Raw genomic sequence first — 21,794 nt, 5'->3', positions numbered from 1 at the left:
AATGGCTCGCTGGTAATCAGATCTTAATTTTTCTTTGCAGGCACTGCAATTCGTCACTGCAATGAAGAGAAAGGCTGGCTTCCCCCTGACCTTTTCAACTGTACCACGCTTACCTTCATTCAGCTGAAGTCTATTGTAAGTTCCCTTTATTGTACATGTCTGTGCTGCCACCAATACAAAGGCAGAATATTGCAGATGCTGCAAATCTGAATTAAAACGGAAGACGTTAGAATTACACAGCCAGACATGTAGCATCTCTGCAGAGGGAATTTGTTAACTTTGATGAATCTGCAGGTGGATTTGCCTCTCTCAAAATTAAAGGTTTTTCCCTTCCTCTGACTGTACTTAGTGATAGAGCCCGTTTATTCTTGTATACTACAAGAAATGTGTTATACTTGACTAAAGCTGCAGGAACCAGTAAAGCATTCAAATAAACCTCTGCTACAAACCCAGGTTAATAGGTAGAAACAAGGAACTATAGATGCTGGTTTACAAAAAAGGACTCAAAGCGCTAGAGTAACTCAGTGGGTCATGCTGCATCTCGACACGGGAAGTGTGCCGACCAGAAACATCATTTTTCGATGTTCTCCAGAGATGCTGCCTGACCCGCTGAGGTTTTTCCGTGGTTGATTAGAACAGAAGACACTCTATGGTTTTGGAAAATCATTGCCCTCACTATCTCTCAGTCATATCTACTCTTGCCTCTCAAGTCAGAAGGCCAAAGCCATAGTCAAGAAACCTGAGCCTCTGTTCCGAATTAGCACTCTATGAGCTCATTGTTTTGTAACAATTACTGACATTAACGCAGCATTGTGGATTACCTGCTGGTTGGTTTTTGAAAGTAGCATAAAGATCATGTTGTTCAATTGTGAGGTGCAGAGAACAATGATGTAAGGTTACCCTGTATACATCTGTTCTTTGTCAATGTCAACACTGACCTCTCTGCGACAAGTTCTCACATCTATTGCATGACCACAAAGGAACATACCAGAACACAAACTGCACTCTTCCAGCTACAAGGGAATGTTGCAGCTTAAAGAATGGAGAGGAGGGAATGGTTGCTGGATTAATTGGATAGGCACGGGACAATTCTCCCAGGGGCACAGAGGGAGCAGGATAAACTGTGAGCAGGATAAGCCCCATAGAAGACATGTTCTTTGGGAGCAATGGGGCTACAGCCAAGCATTCGTGGATCTCCCTTCTGTGGGCAGAAGGCCAGTCTTCATTCCTTGAGGGTGCTGCAATGAGCAGAAAACTATCAGATGTACAGATATCAGTAGCAGCCTGCTGGGATCCTGAAACTTGGGAGTAGAGAGTGACCGTGCACTTGAGCTCCATTGACAAAACAGTCCGAGCCCTTCTGAAATCCTGTCTTCAATACTGCAGAAGTTCACAGATTGCTGTGAGGGCAATTTTTCACTGAATTCCGGTACATATGACAATAATAAACCAACACCAAAACCAAAGAGAATATGTTTTTAATATTGACCCTCCAAGTTGCAATCTCTCAAAGCAAATAAGGGTGGTTATTCCAGAAGTAAATAAGAATTGCTGTTTAGTTTAGTTTATTATTGTCATGTGTTTGTATTGTCATGTATTGTCAACTATTTTTAACTATTTTTAATCGGCATTTATCTGGCACTAAATGTACCCTTCATCCTTTATCTGTGCACTATGGACGACTTGATTGTATTCATGTAGTCTTTCTTTTACCGGATTGCATGCCAACAAAAGCTGTTCACTGTATCTCGGTAGATACAGTGAACAGCTTTTGTTGGCATGCAATCCGGTAAAAGAAAGACTACATGAATACAATCAAGTCGTCCATAGTGCACAGATAAAGGATGAAGGGTACATTTAGTGCCAGATAAATGCCGATTAAAATTAGTTCAAAGGTCTCCAATGAGGTGGATGGGAGATCCCAACCGCACTCTAGCTAATGAGAGGACCGTTTAGTTGCCTGATAATAGCGGGGAAGAACTGTCCCTGAATCTGGAGGTATGTGTTTTCAAACTTCTGTAACTCTTGCCTGATGGGAGAGTGGAGAAGAGAGAATGACCGGGGTGAGTCTGATGGCAGCCTTCCGTGCTTGGAAGGGTCGTTATGTGAAGCAGTTTCAGCAAGACAGTTGTGAGCTGTTCTCTTTTGAGACGTAATTACACAATTTACTGGAGCCATCCGAGACTTAAGTTTATAAATGCAGTCCATAGTTTATGCAAGTTGTTCAAATTGTTTCTTACATCTCTGCAGTTATACAATTTACTGACTTTTTTTTGTTATGGTTTGCAAACAGATGGAAAAACTTCATCGCAACGAAACCAGGATGAATACAAATAACTCAAAGAAACTCGCCAGTATGCTGCTGAATGCTACCAAACACACAACAAATTACTATGGGAATGATGTGAAAATAGCTTATGAGCTGATCAAGAGGATCCTTCAATATGAGGGAAACCAACAGGATTTTGAACTGGCAGCAACTCAAGATGTTGAGTTTAATGAGGTTGGTATCTGGTTGGGTACAAATTGAAGCATTCAGCCACGGAGAGGATATTAATCAGTGACTTTGGCCGCAGTTCTTAAAAAAAAAAGATTAAAAGATTATCTATAAATAATACAGCACCACAGGGAGTAATATTGCGATACATTGGTACTTGGGATGAAGGGTAGAAGCAGCTACAGAATCTCCTATGTCTGGCTCCAATCCCAGTCATGTAGGTTGGCCACTACTTACTAAAATGGAGACATTACAATACTTGCCTCTGACTGGAAGGTTTTAAATATATGCTGTGATTTTCATTTCGTCTGCTATTGCCTCTTGAGTTCTTGTTTGTGTTCTGTTTTGTTTTGTTTTTGTTTTTGTTTGCCTTGCCTTGTAAAGCGACTTTGAGTCCTTGAAAAGCGCTATATAAATTCAATTTATTATTATTATTATTATTTCAGAATATTGTCAGAGCTGCGAGTGCCATTTTGGATCCTCAGAACAAGGAGCATTGGGAACAGATCCAGCGGACAGAAGGAGGCACAGCGCATCTGATGAAGCACTACGAGGAATACGCACATACCATAGCGCGAAACCTCAGGAAAACCTATCTCCGACCCTTCACCATCGTCACTGCAAATCTGAGTGAGTCATGAGGCAGTGCTGTCTAATCATATCAATATAACTCTGAGAAAAAATGGTACACTGGAAATATTAGAGTGAATTCTAACACCCAGAATTTACAGTGTGGGGTTGGTTTTGATTAAAAAACATATTTGAAACCCGACCCTCTCCTGACCACTTCCAATTTTAATGTAGACAAAAGTGCTGGCGAAACTCAGTGGGTGCGGCAGCATCTTTGGAGTGAAGGAAATAGGCAACGTTTCAGGCCGAAACCCTTCTTCAGACTGGTGTAGGGTGGGGGGGGGGGAGGGCTGAATGAAGAAAGGAAGAGGAGGAGCCAGAGGGTTGAGGGAGAGCTGAGAAGGGGAGGAGACAATAAGGGCTACCACAAATTGGAGAAGTCAATGTTCATGCCGCTGGGGTGTAAACTGCCCAAGTGGAATATGAGGTGCTGCTCCTCCAATTTCCGGTGGTGCTCACTCTGGCCATGGAGGAGGCCCAGGACAGAAAGATCGGATTCGGAATGGGAGGGGTAATTGAAGTGCTGAGCCACCGGGAGATCAGATTGGTTATTGCGGACCGAGCGGAGGTGTTCGGCGAAACGATCGCCAAGCTTACGCTTGGTCTCACCGATGTAGAGCAGCTGACATCTAGAGCAGCGGATGCAATAGTTGAGGTTGGAGGAGGTGCAGGTGAACCTCTGTCGCACCTGGAACGACTGCTTGGGTCCTTGAATGGAGTCGAGGGGGGAGGTAAAGCGATGTTTAATGTGATATGCAATGGGCAGCCAGCCCATCTTATGAGGCAATCTGGCAATCTCCCCATTCCCCCCACTCGTACCAAGGGCAGAGTTCCCCTTGTCCTCACCTTCCACCCTATCAGCCGTCACATACAACAAATAATCCTCCGACATTTTCGCCACCTCCAACGAGATTCCACTACTGGCCACATCTTCCCATTTCCTCCCCTTTCGGCTTTCCGCAGAGACCGCTCCCTCCGTAACTCCCAGGTCAATTCGTCCCTTCCCACACAAACCACCCCCTCCCCCGGTACTTTCCCTTGCAACCGCAGGAAGTGCTACACTTGTTGCTTTACCTCCCCCCTCGACTCCATCCAAGGACCCCAGCAGTCTTTCCAAGTGCGGCAGAGGTTCACCTGCACCTCCTCCAACCTCATCTATTGCAGCCGCTGCCCTAGGTGTCAACTGCTCTACATCAATGAGACCAAGCGCAGGCTTGGTGATCGCTTCGCCCAACACCTCCGCTTGATTCGCATTAACCAACCTGATCTCCCGGTGGCCCAGCACTTCAACTCCCCCTCCCATTTCGAATCCAACACTTCTGTCCTGGGCCTCCTCCATGGCCAGAGTGAGTCCCACCGCAAATTGGAGGAGCAGCACGTCATATTTCATTTGTGCAGTATACACCCCAGCGGTATGAACATTGACTTCTCCAATTTCAGGTAGTCCTTGCTTTCTCCCTCCTTCCCCTCCCCTTCCAAGCTCTCCCACAGCCCACTGTCTCCGCCTCTTCCTTTCTTCTTCCTGCCCCCTCCCCCACCCCCACATCATTCTGAAGAAGGGTCTCAACCCAAAACGTCTACCATCTAAATAATGTGGATAGCCACTGGATTTAACCAGCTTCTCAGGTCCCCGTTGCTGGCTGCATTTGCATTGGGGAAACCTGGCAGCTGAAGGGAAACAATGGCTAGTTTGGGATAAGAGGGCACTGCTTGTGGGTTAGGAGGAGCAAGCCTATAACACTCACCCTCCAATAAAAAACAATGCCAGGTTCATGGTTTGGCTCAACCTACTCCTTCCTTTGAAGTTCTACCCACGTGACTCGATGCTTAGCGCGTTAATCAATCTGACATCAAAGTAGGAAATTCATATCTGCATACAGTTGGAATTGAAGTATGTGAAGCATCTAGTATGAAATTTTGGACCCAGGTTATGTAACCCAACTATCTTAGTATTCCTATCCTTCTGATGGGTTGATGTGTTTAGAATCACAATCATTCAGTCTTTAAGCATTCCAACCTGTTGTGCTGGAATCCACTGTGTCTGATGCATTGCAATGCTTGCTCGTTGCTGGACTCTATCTCAACAGCCTGGTTACGGGTATCCCATCACCTCAATCCAGAGACGCCTGTAAATAAAAAGTTACGGCTTTCTCTATGCATATCACATTTAAGTATTTGTGGCTCAGTGGATAGGCTGCTGCCTCCTATTGCTTTATTCGTGGGACCTCCGTCAGGCTTAGCTGCATTCCATGTGCAGCTGGTGAAGATCTATCGCCAAACCCTCACAACAGCCAGATAAAGAATGGGAGGACCACTGACTCCCAGCATCAGTAATCCTTTCCTCATCCCTGCGCAGTGCACAGAGTTACAACTGCTGATTGTGGTGGAAGTACTCAGACCTGAAAAACTACACACAAACCTGAACCAGTCAAACAAATCTTGCCCAACAGTCACTCATGCTTCATGAGTCTGAAGGAAAGTCTATAAGATTTATTAATTGTAAAATTATTATTTCTTAATATGTCAACATTTAAGTAAACCAAAAGCAACCAATTAATGATAATGTAAAACCGGTCTTTTTCCTGTGTATTTGACCTTCATGTTGATGTGTTTCTTGTACCGCTAGTCATTGCAGTCGACCTTTTTGAGATACCAAACTTTGGAGGCACCATCATGCCACAGTTTGAGAAAATCCGTGAAGAAATTCCAGCGGACCTTGAATCCAGTGTATTTTTTCCCAATGCCCTCTTCAAAGTCGGAGATGACCAAGGTAAGGAGTGTTTCTATCTTCTTGTTGCAGTTTTATTTAAATCTTTGGGTGCTGGGTTTTGCTCTAAGTGCAGGCCTGAGCCAGTGGACAAACTACCAGACTTAATCCACATTCCAGTACTGTTTAATTGCTCTGGAAACTGTAAGGTCCATCAAGAACAATATGCCTTTCTTTCCATCACATGGGTACGTTTGGGTTGTATTTGAATCTCATCAATGAAGAAAATGCTGCGGAATGTTTGAGAAATGTCCCTTAGTTCAGAATATAAATCTCCAGTTGAGCACTGGGTCCAATATAGCAGATAAATTGTTTGGCTTATCTTTTGAACTACTCATGGGAAAAATTGAAGCCTTTGAAGGGAAGCATTCGCTGGAAGTGTTACATCAGCTTCACAGCAGTTTTAACATCTAATGGCTTTGATGCTGTAGGACTCCTGCCATTAATGAAATAGAACAATTTTTCATAATCCTTAGCTGAGCGTGGAGCTGTTTTCTTTCACAAGTGAAGCAGGTCATGCGGATTTATTGCCCTTTGACGTGAAATGATGCTGCAGTCGTCCAAGAGTCAGTTCATTCATATCTTGGCAGAACCCACACTGAGGCAGCATGCCTCACATGATGTGAAGTTAAAAATTGTTTTTCAGTAGCTAAAGCATGTAAACCAGGATGTTTGCAATTTTATTTTCTTATCTGTGTCGAGTCGCTGATCGTAACCAGGTGTGAAGGCTATGGGTGGCTCACTGTTGAGAACAGAAAGTCACTTCACATTCCCACTAACTGTCCATGCTTGGTAATGAAGAACCCACAGTTTGCATTGACTGGCCAGGATGATGTGTAGGAAAGGCCTCTGGGGCTGAAATAGAAAAGGACCAGGTACAGCTCTGGAACGGACGCTTCGGTTCCACGATGTTTGTGCTGAACATGATGTCAAGTTAAACTGGTCTCATCATACCTGCCCCTCTGTGATCCATGTCCCTCTATTCTCTGCACTTCCATGTGCCTATCCAAAAGCCTCTTAAACGCCACTATCATATCTGCCTCCACCAGCACCCACCTGGCAATGCGTTCCAGGCCTCCACCACTCCTTGCGAAAAATTGAGAGAGAAGGACGTGTGAAAGGCAATTTCATCATGTTGATGGATCCATCATCAGAGGTTATCATGTAGATTGTACACTAAATGTTGAAATCTATATGGGAATTCTTAAGTTTCCACATGACCTAAATCTAACTGAAAGTGTGTAAGGAATGGCTTGATTATTCTTCTTGTGTGAAACTCCAGGACAGGGTTATCACCCGACACACAATGGAAGTTGGAGGCCAGAGAATGTATTGGCAAAGAGGCAGAAGAGAAGAGCAGATGGATCCCATCAATATGCAGTTGGTGTGGTGATCATATATCGATCGCTGGGACAGCTCTTGCCTGAACGGTTTGACCCTGATCGAAGAAGTATGAGGTACGTTACTTATTGTGTAATGAACTTTCTGGAATAGTAGTGACTATAATTTTTTCATTTTCTTAAATAACCGGGAAAGCATAGCCTTTCCATTATGTCATGATCTGAGCACTCAAAGCTGAAGTGTCCAATTATCATATGACCATCTCAACATTGGGAAATAAAAAGCAGCTTTCAAGGTTTCAATCACTTGGTGATTCTCACTAAACTGAAAATCAGATAGTTTGGGCTTTGAAGTTGCATTGTTTTGAGACATTTATAGTCACAGTAGGTCCTTGTTTGTAGATAGACCATTGGCAAATTGTGTGGCCACTGAGTGAGAGGTGGCGTTTGTTTTCCAGTAGATTCTCCAAACTATAGACTAAATGGTTATTGGAAACTTATTTCAAAAGCATCAACTCTGCTGCAAGAAGTAAATCAGTGATCTCTTCAACATGTTTAACTTTTGAAGACCTCCATCTGTGTTACACATGTGCCTTCTGCTAGCAGCAGAATTTGCTGCTTGCTTTGATTTTTTTTTTCAAATAGTTGTGATGTGAGATTGAAGATAATTACAGGGTGCCTTCACTTTGAGATACTTTTATGGGCTATTGGAGGAAATTGAAACCTCTGGGGTTCTTGCATACCTTGTCTTGCTCTGTCAGAAATATCCGAATACCTTCAGCATGCCTTTATCAATGTGTTGTTTGTCTTCAGAGTTCCTAACCGGCCAGTCATAAATACACCCATCGTGAGTGCCACAGTTTACATTGAGGACCAGGAGTTGCCTCAACAACTGCAGAGCCCAGTAACTCTGAAGTATCGTTTGTTTGTGACAGAAGAAAGAACCAAGCCCCTCTGTGTATTTTGGAATCATACTCTTGCGTAAGTGAGACTCAAAAAAGTCTCTTTGAATCTGTTAAGGCATTAAAATTTCAGAATTTCCTGTTGAATGCAATGTATTATATATATATATATATATATATATATATATAAATTTTGTTCAAATTTGACATTTCGTTCAAATTTTTTTGAATGACAAATAAATTCAATATATATATATTCAATATTGCACAAATATTGAGGACATTACACAGCTAATGGTTCTCAGTTTTTTAAAATCCTTGCATTGGTTTCCTTTGATAGGATTGGAGGCACAGGAGGGTGGTCTTCAAAAGGATGTGAACTTGTGCACCGGAATGAATCCCACATCGACTGCCAGTGCAACCACATGACTAGTTTTGCCGTGCTCATGGACATTTCCAAGCGGGAGGTAAGGTGGATCATGTGCCTATAGCCAAGATGCTTCCATTGTGCTCGAGGCACTACAGCCTTCCTTTTCCAGTTTATTAAACACATTTTCCACATAGTCAACTCAGGCAGGGACATGCTTCCCTTTTTGTCTTCATTTCCTGGTGTTAAAACAGGTTGCAGTATCTGAACAAACTTAAAAATATAGCCTGTAGCAACCTTGTCTTTTTAAGCTAATATCTTAATGCAGTATTATTGATGCTCATGCCTCAACAAAGCTCCAACGTTTAGTGGAAATTGAGAAGCTGTGGTTAATTGATCTTAAGTGCTCAAAATGCAAGTGATTTACTAGATTCACTAGTGGACTTATTGTAATTTTGTGCTCTTTATTTTATTTCTGTCTCAGTCCAGCAGCCCATTGCCTTGAAGCGAAAGGAATGCCTGTGAGACAGAAATCATAAATGACAAAAGAAGACTAATGAGGGTCCATTGTTCCCACATTTGCAGTTTGGGGTGGGTGGGGGTGGAATGCCACAGCAGCATAGCAACAGCTAGGTTACTGAGCTGCACCTACACTTGGGAATGCCATTAGCACTTGCTGTTAAGAGTTTCTCTACACTGCTCTCCACTTACAGATAGATCCATATAGTCCTGGCACATTGTTTCCTGATCTTTCTGCAGCTTCTAGACTTTTATCCTTCTCCTTAGTTGAAGAATATGTTGGTCACTCCCCCTCTGCAACTCCACCATTCATATCAAAAGACAAAATCCATTCGCTTAAAGTCACGTGGCAATCAGATTCACATTGCGGCCAGCAACGGTCATGGTGCCATGGTAATGTGAGGAGGGGTCAAATCGCTTCTTGAAGTGGTAGATGTAACAACTAGTCCTTTAATGGTACTTTGTTGTCCATAAAGCCTTTGAAACAATAATGTAAAAGGCACTATAAAATCAGAATTATTTTTTCACTAATGTGGAGGTACTGAAAAGGACATAAAAAATCTTTCAAAGCTGCATCCGGAAGTGGAGAAAGTTTGTTTCAGTAAGCCAGTGCTGGGAGGAAGTCTCCGTAACAGAGTATAAGGGCCACATGTTGGGAGGGTCACACATGAGGCACTGTTTGTATCTTATTGATTGCACCTAATCCAGAATATTCACACACTAAAATTACCTCGTGATCTCATTCAAAATATTGATGCGTTGTTTTTATTCATGGTATTGCTGAGGCAGGGGCAGTGTGATGACCCAGAAACCCATCATCTTCTACAAAAATTAAGTCTTGGTGTTTTCATTCCTCAAAAAGCCATAATTGGAGATTGTTGAAGTTTCCTTTAAAAATGTAGTTACATGAAGGGCAAAAGGGTGAAAAATAATACATCAGTGGAAGAAAGTTGGCATCAAAATTAATTTGGGGGGTAATTTATATTGCAAGCCAAATTCATAAGTTTATGACTTCTTAACTTCAGATACCAATTCCAGATACATCTGCTGCAAATGAATCCTTTGTTATTTTAATAAAATAATTTGCTGCTGTACATTTATCTCATTAACACTAAACAATAATTAATAAGATTAATTTCCACAAAATGTGGTAGATTCAAGAGAGTTTATTGTCATGTGTCCCAAATAGGACAATGAAATTCTATTGTCTGTGGTAGTCTGGCTTTACAGTTTAAACGTTGATGATCATGTTGTTGATTCTTCCCCAGCATGGTGAGGTGCTCCCTTTGAAGATTGTCACATATACCACCGTCTCGCTCTCGCTCTTTGCTTTGTTTGTGACTTTCCTGTTCCTCATCATGGTCAGAACTCTGCGTTCGAATCTCCATAACATCCACAAAAACCTGGTGGCTGCTCTCTTCTTCTCAGAGCTCGTCTTCCTTATTGGAATTAACCAGACAGAAAATCCTGTAAGTGACTAATTCAGTTTATTACCATTTTAAATCTCAGCATTGTTAAATCATTTTGGCCAAATGTGAAATATTTCACAAATGCAAGGTATTGTCTTTGTCAATGGTCATACTAGACCCAGTTCACCCATTGGTTTTGTAGATATTCAGATATTTTTTTTAGAGCTGGTTTCAGATTCAATCAAGGCTGAAGGGATCAAGGTTTTCCTGTCCCCTAGTTATTAAGATCCTGTGTTAAGTGTCAATCCAATTGCTAGTGACAAATGAAAATAAATTTGCCTTATCCTATGGTTAAAGTAAAACCTGTTATGGTAAAAGGTAGATTGATAACACTGTCATCACTATGTCATTTGTGATGTGAATTGCTACCATAAAATAGAATTAGTTCTGGTTCTGTCATTTTAATTAAATGGTTCGAGTTTCTTCACTATCTGTTCAGACTGTCACCTGATTGATGATAGCGATACAATTTATATTCTGTGGTGATGTAATTCAAACCCCATTAATTATCTTAAGACTTTGAAATACTAAAATAATTTTGAAGTGTGTAATTGCACGACAAACAGTGGCTGATAGCAACATTGATACTTAAAGAAATTGTTTTGTGTGGATTCTCACCAATACATAAGCGAGGACTACTTATAAATCGGTGTTTAGTTTGTACCGTGGCGGAGCGGTAGAGAGCAGCACAGTGGAGTTGCTGCCTAACAGTGCTTGCAGCACCGAAACCCGGGTTCGATCCCGACAAAGGTGCTGACTGTACGGAGTTTGTACGTTCTCTCTGTGACCGTGTGGGTTTTCTCCGAGATCTTCGGTTTCCTCCCACACTCCAAAGACATACAGTTAATTAGCTTGTAAATTGTCCCTAGTGTGTGTAGGTAGGATAGCGTAAACATGCGGGGATTGCTAGTCAGTGCGGACTCGGTGGGCCAAAGGGCCTGTTTCCTCGCTGTATCTCTAAAACTATTTTTTTTTTTAAACTAGAGATACAGTGCGAATATGGGCCCATCGGCCAACCGAGTCCGCGCCGACCAGCGATTCCCGCACACACTTAACACTATCCTACATACTAGGGACAATTTACTTTTTTTACCAAAGCCAATTTACCTACAAACCTGAACGTCTTTGGAGTGTGGGAGGAACCGGAGCACCCGGAGAAAACCCACGCAGGTCACAGGGAGAACGTACAAAGTCCGTACATACTGCACCCGTAGTCGGGATTTAATCCAGATCTCTGGCGCGTTAAGGCAGCAATTCTATTGCTGTGCCACCGTTCTGCCTCCTGTATTCTTTCCCTTTTCATATTATATCCACTGTGCTTTATTTATAGCTGTTCTTTGTTTTTCTATTTTTCCTCGTGATATTTCTACTTCATTACAGTGTAGGAAGAAAATTACATTAACGTCACACTCAATAGCTAGTGAGTTTGAGACATTCTATTACCAGTCTAATTGACATACTTTTTAAAATAATAATTGGCTGTGAATGTCATGCAATATGAATATTTCAACCCTTGAAAATTAATTTATGCAAAATTCATATTTGCTCCCCAGCCCAAATTTTCATCCATCTAATAAACATTAATGCCCAGATTTCAATAAACTAGACTTCAGCCAGATCTTTCTAAAGCAGCTACCAATTTCCACCCAAATCTCCAATGATAATTTCATTTTTAAGGTCAGAAATGAAGTCCATCCACTTGCCAGCAGAAGTAATTCCAACTAAACCCCAATGGCGGCCTCTAGCGGAAATACATCGCAATTGCAGGCAAAATGAGTGTCAATAATAATTAAGACGAAGGGGAAGAACAGATTTGAAAAGATTTATCAAGGAAGTTGACGACTGTTGCTCTGTGTTGGCCAGCTAGTTTTCTGAGAGTTCATTGCAAGTTTAATGTGATGTTGTGTAATAATGCAAATCACTTTAATGCCGAAGAAAAGGAAATTTGCTACCTCCCACGTTTTTTTAAATAATTTAAAAAATCTCATAGTTTGAATCTACACTGCTGAATGATGGGCAGGGCCTATGCTAAATATACATTTGGCTGATTGTTGGGTGACAGCGGGGAGTATGCAGGGAGCATGGGAAAAATACGGCAATGCTCAGGATCCATTTCCCAGTTTTTCAAAATCTAGAGACACAATCTTTCTGCAGGTTGATTCTGGGAAGTGGTATCTCGGAGTACCCCAATGCTGACTGCCAGTAAACTCTGCTAAAGCAAAATCCTCCCAAAGTTGCATGAAATAGTTAATGAAGTTACGCTTAGCGTATGCAGACAAGCAATTGGTTAATGTGTGGTTCTTTAAGTAGGTATATAACCAAATTACAATGTTGGTGTATCAATTTATCATTGGAGGTTTAAGCTGTGCAAAAGAAAACAACAATAAAACAAATTGCGGGCATTTGGCTTTAATTCAATTCTTGGTTACTCTATCAAAAATTACATTTAGCCAATCTTGTAGTTCTCAAATGAGGCACATTGTTGACATTCATTGGTTTAAAATGTATTTTTAGCAATGAGCTGCCAGTGCATGGCATCGGCCAACTCACCGAGACCTCATTTACTTATCAGATTTTTTCATGGCAATTTCCTTGATGAATCCATCTCCACCTTGTCAGTGAGTCCCTGCACTGCAGCATGGATCTGCAGGTGCAAGTCTGAGCCACACCCACAAAGGAGGTGAACAAGGATTTGATGGCACACTGTCTGGTTTAGCCAGCTATCAAAACACATGCTTTTGGTTGACAAAATCGTTCTAAAGCTATTGAAACAAATTAAAACAAAGATATTAGAGTCTTGACACAACGAATTATCAGCTTTTATTTAGCTGTGATTTCTGTCACTAAAAAGTACAAGGGTAGCAGGTAGTTGAGAGCAGCTTCATCTGCAATTATTCCAATTCATACAACACCCTAACTTGGAAATATATAATTATTCCATAGTTTTCATTGGATCTAAATCCTCAAACTCCCAGATGGTATCATCAGATGGAGTGGAATGGCTAATCAGTATTACTGGAGAATGATTAAGGATGGGCAAGGCTCACATTCTCACAACATCAATACAAAAGTCCCTGTAGCTGTCCCTTACCCTGGGGGTCAATGTGGACAATATTCGTGTATCTGGTTCAACCTGGCACCGGATGCTGGGCCGATTCCCCAACATTCTGCTGGATCCAACAGGAACCTGATGGCAGGCATCATGGATACACGTGAGACAGGATGGCCCAAAACAATGACCTCCTGCCCAGAAAGATGCCGTGAGAGTTCACACGGGATAGGATACTCTGTAGATAAATGCGGCTGTAAGTCACACCTTTGGTTTTTTTGGGGTTTTTTTTAGATGTTTTTATTAAGGACAGTGCATATTTATAAACATTTGCATGCAATACGCAAGATTATAGCAAGATTATAGCTATAGGCTAATTTCCATCTGTAGTCCCTCTGGTAAACCAGGTTAACACAGTTACATTTCCTCACTGTGGTGAAGGCTGCTAAAGCATTCAATATCATTTTTGAAGCTTAATTCAGAAGAGTAGTGCACTTTGAAAAGATGTGAAATTATTTTGTTTTACTTAGATATTTCATGTAGGATATGCCCCATAATAATTGTTGAGATGTAACAACTTCATTTTTAAAACAACGTATTACACCTCCCAAATAGTGTTTTTTACATTCTTGTCTTTATTATTGGAAATGGCGGATGAGGTCTTAGTCCAAAATCTTCTCGAGAGATTGTTGCGTTAGTCTAATACCGGGTTGGCAATCCCGGGTATTCTGTCAAAAGAGTGTCTGACTGGTCCGAATGGACGATAAGTAAAGAAGTATTGGAAGGTAATGTTGTTATTCACTAACTCTATTCTCTTGCAGTTTGTATGCAGTGTGATAGCCCTGCTGTTGCATTATTTCTATCTCTGCACCTTTGCCTGGACGTTTGTGGAGGGTCTCCATATTTACCGTATGCTGACTGACATGAGGAATGTAAACCATGGCCACATGCGGTTTTACTACACCATCGGATGGGGAATTCCAGCCATTATAACAGGTAACGCGATTCTTGCGTATTTTTCTGGGAGAACAAAATTGAATGAGCTGACCACTTTACAGCTTACATGTTCAAAGACTGTTCCAAGAGTGATCTTTCAGGTGGTGGGTTCGTTTTTACCTCGTCGGAATTGTGTAAAGCAGGCGACAGAGTGCGGGCCACAATGGAATTGAAAATCAAGAGCAATGTTAAGCAGCTTGTCTGTTTGCTGTCAGCCGTCACACTTTTGGTCGTAGTCACAAGCCACCCCATAGTGTTTGAGAGTAGTGTGAGAAGAAGGGTTTATGTTTCAGATGGATTTGGACAACCTGTAATCACTGTGAGCAATTAATCCTGCGTGATCTGCTGGGTGTTCACTGCGCATTTTATGCAGTCAGAGTTCAGCATCTGAGGAGGTGGTGGTATCTGCATGCTTTGTGTTTTGTCCACATGTAAAGGAATTAAATGCACTAAATAATGTTGTTTTGCAATCTTTCAAGGTCTGGCTATGGGCTTAGATCCACAAGGTTATGGGAACCCTGACTTCTGCTGGCTGTCCATGGATGACACTCTGATTTGGAGTTTTGCTGGCCCTATATGTGTCATAGTCATTGTGAGTGGTCTTTATAGCATCCGGTTGATAGATCTCAACTTTCATTTTTCATTACAAAGTTCTTGAGTGTGTTGTTACCTCTTTGAGCTCCATGTTTGGATCCCGCTAATTGGGTTTCTACCACTGCAAGAGTGTTGAAACGTCCCTTAGAGAAGCCATATGACATACAGTGTGATAGAATCACTGCTTAATGGAATCATATAGCATAAAAAAGACCCGTTTGGCCCACCTTTTCCATGCCGTTCTTGAAGGCTCTCTTCACTAATCCCATTAGCCTGCATTATGCCCATATCCCTCTGCTTCTCCAATTCCGCCTTCCAAATGCCTTTCAAATGTCGTTATTGTATTTGTCGCAACTATCCCCTCTGGCAGCTGGTTCCTGTTAACCATCACTCTCTGTGTGAAAAACATACCCCCAAAATCTCCTTTACATTTCTTCCTGCTCACCTTGAACCCATGCCCTCTAGCTCTAGACTGTAGGTGTGACAAAGCGAGTGATTGCGACAAAGATAATGTATCTTTTTACATCACCCAGTCTGGTTAAACGCATTATCCTACTCTGACACCTCTCCAACATTGAACCTGAGTGGGACTGCAATTAACTGGTTCTGTTCTTACCTGTCTGGTAAAGCCAGGGAATCACCTGAAGTGACTTATCTTCATATACCCACATCATTGTTGTTCATCAGCTACTTCCAAGGATCTACCCTGGAGTAACTCCTGTGTCTAATCTTCATGCTGCCCCTCAGTAACATAAAACACAGGTACCACACATGCTATCAATACTCTGCTGTACTTCATTACTTGTCTTGCCTAATACAGTATTTAAAAACCTACAGACACGCTGATGTCCAGTACTGGATAAACTGAGATTTATTTAATTGTCAGTTTTATGATAACTAAATAAATCTCTGCTTATCCAGTAAGTTTTGCCGTTCCCCACTTACCTTATATCATGAACTTCCTCTCTCATTTACATCATCTCTATTTCGTTACTTCTTGGAAATGTGCCTTTTTGGACATTGGCCCTGAAAGGTTGTATAACTGCTACGAAGTGGCTTGAAAGGTGTTGCTATGTTAAGTATTCTAAACCAATGCAAACTGTTTTTCTTCATAGCCTTCACTGATGAAGTAAAATTTATGGTGTTCATAACTTTAATAATTTTAACTTTAATAAGTATGGCTGTAAACCTTGCGCACAATATCTTCAGACTTGCTTTTTGTTACTGTTATGAAATCCACACCTCTCCCATCTTACCAACATAAGCATCCTTACAAAACCGCGTTTTTTTCTCTTTATGTTGAAGCTAATACATGTTAAATTTCTGCTTCCTCAGATCAATATCATTATCTTCATACTTGCTGCTAAAGCATCCTGTGGACCCAGGAACAGGACCTTAGAAAAGACTGGAACCATGTGAGTTTCACACAAGCATTTTCATAGTTTTATTTTTTACAGTGAATATCACCAACATTATTTTCAGAAGTAAAAATTTAAAGAAGACATTTACTATAACGAAGTGGATGAGGAAGAACTGGGAAGTGTCCAGTCTGTGGTAGGGTGAGCTGTCACAGTGACAACGGATGGTGCCTGAGATATGCAGATATTCATTACTTTTATAGGGTGTTATAATGAAATGCTGGTGGGACATGGGAGAAGTATGACAAAAAAGTGCCTCCCTAATTTGGAAGCAACACTTGATATTGATACTGAGCTAACTTTGCACTGAAGGGTGCTTGTTGCAAAACAAATAATTTGTATTTCAGTTTTACCATTTACCATTTCACATTTTAAGCTTCCATTTGCTTGCTTCATTGAGGCGACTGGGACTGGGAGAGGCCAATGATTGTGAAGGAAGGACAAGAAGAAACTTCTGTGCATCAGTCAGGCTTAGACCTGAATCCAGATCCCAACAGTAAATGTCCAGGATCCTGGTGTACTGCCAAGCACAGAAACACAGGGAATGTCTTTACTCTGGAAGTGAGAGAGGAGGGCAGGTTTCTTCCTGATGTTCAGTTAATCAAAATAGGCTGACATGTGTAGAAAATTAATGAACAATGAAACACTTCCCACAAAAGATGAAAGGCGGTATGTCAGCTAAACCCACCCCGCGTGGAATTCCTGAGGTTACCCTCAATTAGCTGTGGATATGAGAATCTCGCTAATTTATTCTTGAATCATATCAGACCTGCCTCCAGTCTTACCTTACAAAACCATTGCTTCTCATTGACACCACATTTGTGTGTAACTAGTTTCATAATGCCAGACAGAACAGGGACAGCATGGTGGTGCACCGGTAGTGTTGCTGCCTTGCAGTGCCAAAGACCCAGGTTCGATCCTGACTATGGGTGCTGTCTGTACGGAGCTTGTACGTTCTCCCTGTGACCCATGTGGGTTTTCTCCTGGTGCTCCGGTTTCTTCCCACACTCCAAAGAAGTACAGGTTTGTAGGTTAATTGGCTTTGGTAAAAAATCATCAATTGTCCCTAGTGTGCGCCGGATAGTGCTAGTGTACGGGGATCACTGGTCATTGGGGACACGGTGGGCCAAAGGGCCTTTTTCCACGCTGTATCTCTAAACTAAACTATACAACTTGCTGCACAAGATAGTTGGGTAACAGTGGCCAGAAAAGGCAGCGGCTGGGATGTAGATACAGTTTAAAGAAGCTGGAGCATGAATCTGATAGTGTGACTCAAAAATCAGCACTTGTGTGGGGAGATTGATGAACTTCTCTGGGACCTGCTGCTTGGGTTAGCATCGTTATTTTTCAGGTCGGGCATTATTATAACATGATTGGAAAATGAGCACAGAAGTCGTTGAGAGTAAAACTGGCAAGCATTTAGAAAAGTTGTTTTGGCAGAGGGAGAAGTCACGTGTCATAGGCTTTGATTTAGAGGTTTTCCTTATAAAGGTCATCATGAATCTTCAGAAGAACAATAGAATTCTTTTAGAGTGAAAACGTACCATGACAGACAGCACAGCTGTCAAAAAGGAAATGGATAATTCAGCTGCAGCTGTTAAAGGGACATAAGATGGATTCTTAAAAGTTCATTTTGCTGTGTTCTAATAATAGTTGTCAAGGAACATATTTAAAAAAAAGACAAGATCAATTTAATGATTTTCCAGCACTCCCCTTGCTGCGTGTAATTGTTCACTGATGCATGTGTTTTCTTTTAGATCTGGTCTGAGGACAGCCTTCCTCCTGCTGCTTCTCATCAGTGCCACTTGGTTGTTGGGACTGATGGCGGTGAATAATGACACCATGACCTTTCATTATCTATTTGCTATTTTCAGCTGCTTACAGGTAAGATTAAACGTGCTGCCAAGACCAAACATCATTTCATTGGAGGGTAGAAATACTGTATGTTTAGTTTAGTTCAGAGATACAGCGTGGAAAGAGGCCCTTCGGCCCCCCCAAGTCCGTGCCGACCGGTGACTCCCATACACTAGCACTATCCTACACACTAGGGATCATTTACAATCTTTACCAAACCCAATTAACCTACAAACCTGTAGTGTGGGAGGAAACCGAAGCATCCAGGGAAAACCTACGCAGTCATGGAGAGAACGTACAAACTGCGTACAGACAGCCCCCCGTAGTCAGAATTGAACCCGAGTCTCTGGCGCTGTAAGGCAGCAAGTCTACCACTGTGCCACCATGCCGGCCTGCAGGTGTTAGTTTCTTTCACATAATATATAACAAGGTAGACTACTTGCATATAAATCTTGTTGGTCTATCAAAATGATCCAAAGCATGACTGATGTATTTTAACGAGTGCAAATGGATGTGCTTCAACAGTCAATATTTGGTCAAAAATATATTTTCTACACCCATTATAAATGAGTAGCGCCTCCTCCTTCCAGTGGTTGAAATACTTGTACGGCTCACCACGTTTTGATGTCTAATATCCTGGATTTCCTTGGCTGAGGTGAATTTAAGCCACTGAAACACTCCTTTTCATTCATCTCTTTCTGACACATTAATCATCACACAAAAGACCATTTACATTGGAATGCATTGTTCAAAACAAAGCATTTTTACAAGCTATTTCCCCAAAAGGCATATGTGATGCAGTATTGGAGTAAATCATTTCAACCAAAAAGTGGCTTAATAATCAAAACTGGACAAATTCATGTTTATTGTAGATTGAATCCAGGTTGAACATTACTATGGGTATACAGGCTATTAATTAAAAAACTGTTCAAGATCATTCCAAATATTTCTTTAATCTAGGTTCAAATTTGATACCTGATAAGGGACTAGTCATAACTGTCTTCATTCACATGAGTACAAAGGTTATGTTGAGATGTTAATGTGAATTCATATGTGATATCAGATTAGTCTCATTGTGCTTTGATATGCAGGCAATAATTTGACCATTTGCATTGCACAGGAACAATAGAGAGCTTGTTTAAATGCTGTTATGCATGTGCAATTCGTCATCTACACTCGGCAAACCTAATAATATTTTCTAAATTTAGTAAGCATACCAAGAAAGGTATATATCAGTTTTCTAGCTGCTAACATTTTATCTTGCTCTTCATTCAGTTTAATTAAGACTTAATGTTTTTAAGCTGAAATTTTCTTGCCATGTCACATTGACAGAGTTAGACACAATTATTTGAAAAGGGGGAACTTTGCACACTGGGCACAGATAGAGCAAAATATATGTATAAGCAGAACTTTATTAATTTGATCATTTCACAAATTATACTTTTATAAGGAAATATTTAAAATAATGGTTATGTTACGATGGGATGCTTTAGAAATAATTCTCAATAATCGGTTTTTAAAAAACTCTTGCATTTGAGTATGCGATTCTCCTTAATAAGACAACTAGTAGATCTTTAACCTGTTCAGTGCCACACCCGAGTATACTCGGTTCATGGCCAATAGTGAAAAGAAACTTGGCAGTGAACAGGTTAAGCAGACAACAAAATCTTGACTGACCATTCTTCAAGCCTGCAGAGTAAGTGCTGGGGTGGATATTCAGTCGAAGAGGGAAACACAATTCCTATGACCGGTGAGGGCACAGATGGTGGGTGGCAGGTGAATAGATAAATCTTGGAGCAGGAACCCAAACGGTAGCAATTAGAGCACTTTAAGAAGTTGTTATGCTACTATTACTGTGATTACTTACAGGGATCTTGCTGCGTAATGGCTCAGCAGACACTATTTAGCTGAATTTGATTAGGAATGATCTGAAAAAATATTTTCGGTTTTTTTTCAGTCATCGTAAGTTAACTGCTCTGTGATTTTAGGGACTCTTCATTTTCTTCTGCCACTGTATCTTCAATAAAGAAGTACGAACAGCTCTGAAGGACACATTTTCTGGAAAGAAACAGCAAGCAGATGACACGGTACTGACCAGAACTACAATTTTATCAGTAAGTTCTTAGAAAAGGAATGATATTTGAGGCTTTCCCAACCGAATTGATATGAAAATCTTCACTGTTGATTTTCCATACAATGAGCAAAGGCATTACTTGTCCAGCTTTCTAGGAACACCAACATTAATGCACTTTGCATATTAAAACAAAAACTGTTTAGATATCAACTAGACCAAGTGCAGACCTGTTGAGCCTGCTCCCCAACGCAAGATTCCACCACTCGCCCGTTCCCCCAACGCAATATTGCACCACTCACGCATAGCCCCCAACTGCGCACTCGCAGCTCATTTCTCCTCATCTCCCAGTACTCCCTCCTCCTCCTCCTCTTAACCCTCTCTCTTCAATCCCTAGAGAGGGAGGGGCATAGAGAGGGAGGGGTGGCAGAGAGGGATGGGGGGCAGAGAGGGATGGGGGCAGAGAGGGATGGGGGGTAGATAGGGAGGGGGAGGGGTAGAGAGGGAGGGGGGGTAGAGAGGGAGGGGATAGAGAGGGAGGGAAGGGGGTAGTGAGGGAGAAGGAGAGGAGGGGAGTAGAGAGGGAGGGTAGAGGGGGAGGGGGATAGAGAGGGGCAGAGAGGGAGGGGGTAGAATGGGGGGAGGGAGGTTAGAGAGGGAGAGGGGCAGAAGAGGGAGGGGGTAGAGAGTGAGGGGGTTAGAGAGGGTGGGAGTGAGGGTAGATAGGTAGGGGCCATCTCCCTCCTCCACCCCTCCCCATCTCCCTCCTTCATACCCTGCCCCATCTCCCTCTACCACCCCACTCCCCACCCCAATCTCCCTCCTCCTCGTGTCCCTCATCCTCCTCACCTCACTCCCATTCCCTGCCCCAGGACCTACCCCGGTCGTAGAGCAGTGCCAGGGCCTGGAACCCGGCCTGGTTCTCGTACTCAGCCCGGCCCTGGCTGTAGACTATTCTGGGACGACAGATGGCACAATGGGCTAAGTGTTCGGCTGGCAACCGGAAGGTAGCCGGTTCGAATCCCGCTTGGGAGTGCATACTGTCGTTGTGTCCTTGGGCAAGACACTTCACCCACCTTTGCCTGTGTGTGAATGTGTGTGAGTGATTGGTGGTGGTCGGAGGGGCCGTAGGCGCAGATTGTCTGCCACGCTTCCGTCAGTCTGCCCCAGGGCAGCTGTGGCTACAGAAGTAGCTTACCACCACCGAGTGTGACTGAGGAGTGAATGAATAATGCGATGTAAAGCGCCTTGAGTATTAGAAAGGCGCTATATAAACCCCATCCATTATTAGACTCCAGCCGTCAGCTCGGCAGCCGCCTGG

The 21,794-nt window shown here is 42.2% G+C and overlaps 1 protein-coding gene across 3 annotated transcripts in view; it reads left to right on the top strand.

The window, feature by feature from the left end:
- celsr1 (cadherin EGF LAG seven-pass G-type receptor 1) overlaps positions 1-21,794 on the top strand; it is a 270,069-nt gene that overhangs the window by 234,810 nt on the left and 13,465 nt on the right. For all 3 annotated transcript variants that reach the window (XM_033039749.1, XM_033039748.1, XM_033039747.1), the window contains exons 18-30: positions 41-135; positions 2,294-2,503; positions 2,944-3,127; positions 5,754-5,897; positions 7,177-7,351; positions 8,048-8,215; positions 8,477-8,603; positions 10,291-10,491; positions 14,362-14,536; positions 15,016-15,128; positions 16,466-16,545; positions 18,306-18,432; positions 20,391-20,516. In XM_033039749.1, the coding sequence (XP_032895640.1) occupies positions 41-135; positions 2,294-2,503; positions 2,944-3,127; positions 5,754-5,897; positions 7,177-7,351; positions 8,048-8,215; positions 8,477-8,603; positions 10,291-10,491; positions 14,362-14,536; positions 15,016-15,128; positions 16,466-16,545; positions 18,306-18,432; positions 20,391-20,516 (1,925 nt within the window). The remainder of the gene's footprint in view (positions 1-40; positions 136-2,293; positions 2,504-2,943; positions 3,128-5,753; positions 5,898-7,176; positions 7,352-8,047; positions 8,216-8,476; positions 8,604-10,290; positions 10,492-14,361; positions 14,537-15,015; positions 15,129-16,465; positions 16,546-18,305; positions 18,433-20,390; positions 20,517-21,794) is intronic.

The sequence above is a fragment of the Amblyraja radiata genome, chromosome 21 (genome assembly GCF_010909765.2).
Source record: "Amblyraja radiata isolate CabotCenter1 chromosome 21, sAmbRad1.1.pri, whole genome shotgun sequence".
NCBI classification, from domain to species: domain Eukaryota; kingdom Metazoa; phylum Chordata; class Chondrichthyes; order Rajiformes; family Rajidae; genus Amblyraja; species Amblyraja radiata.
This window is presented reverse-complemented; position numbering and strand designations above follow the sequence as displayed.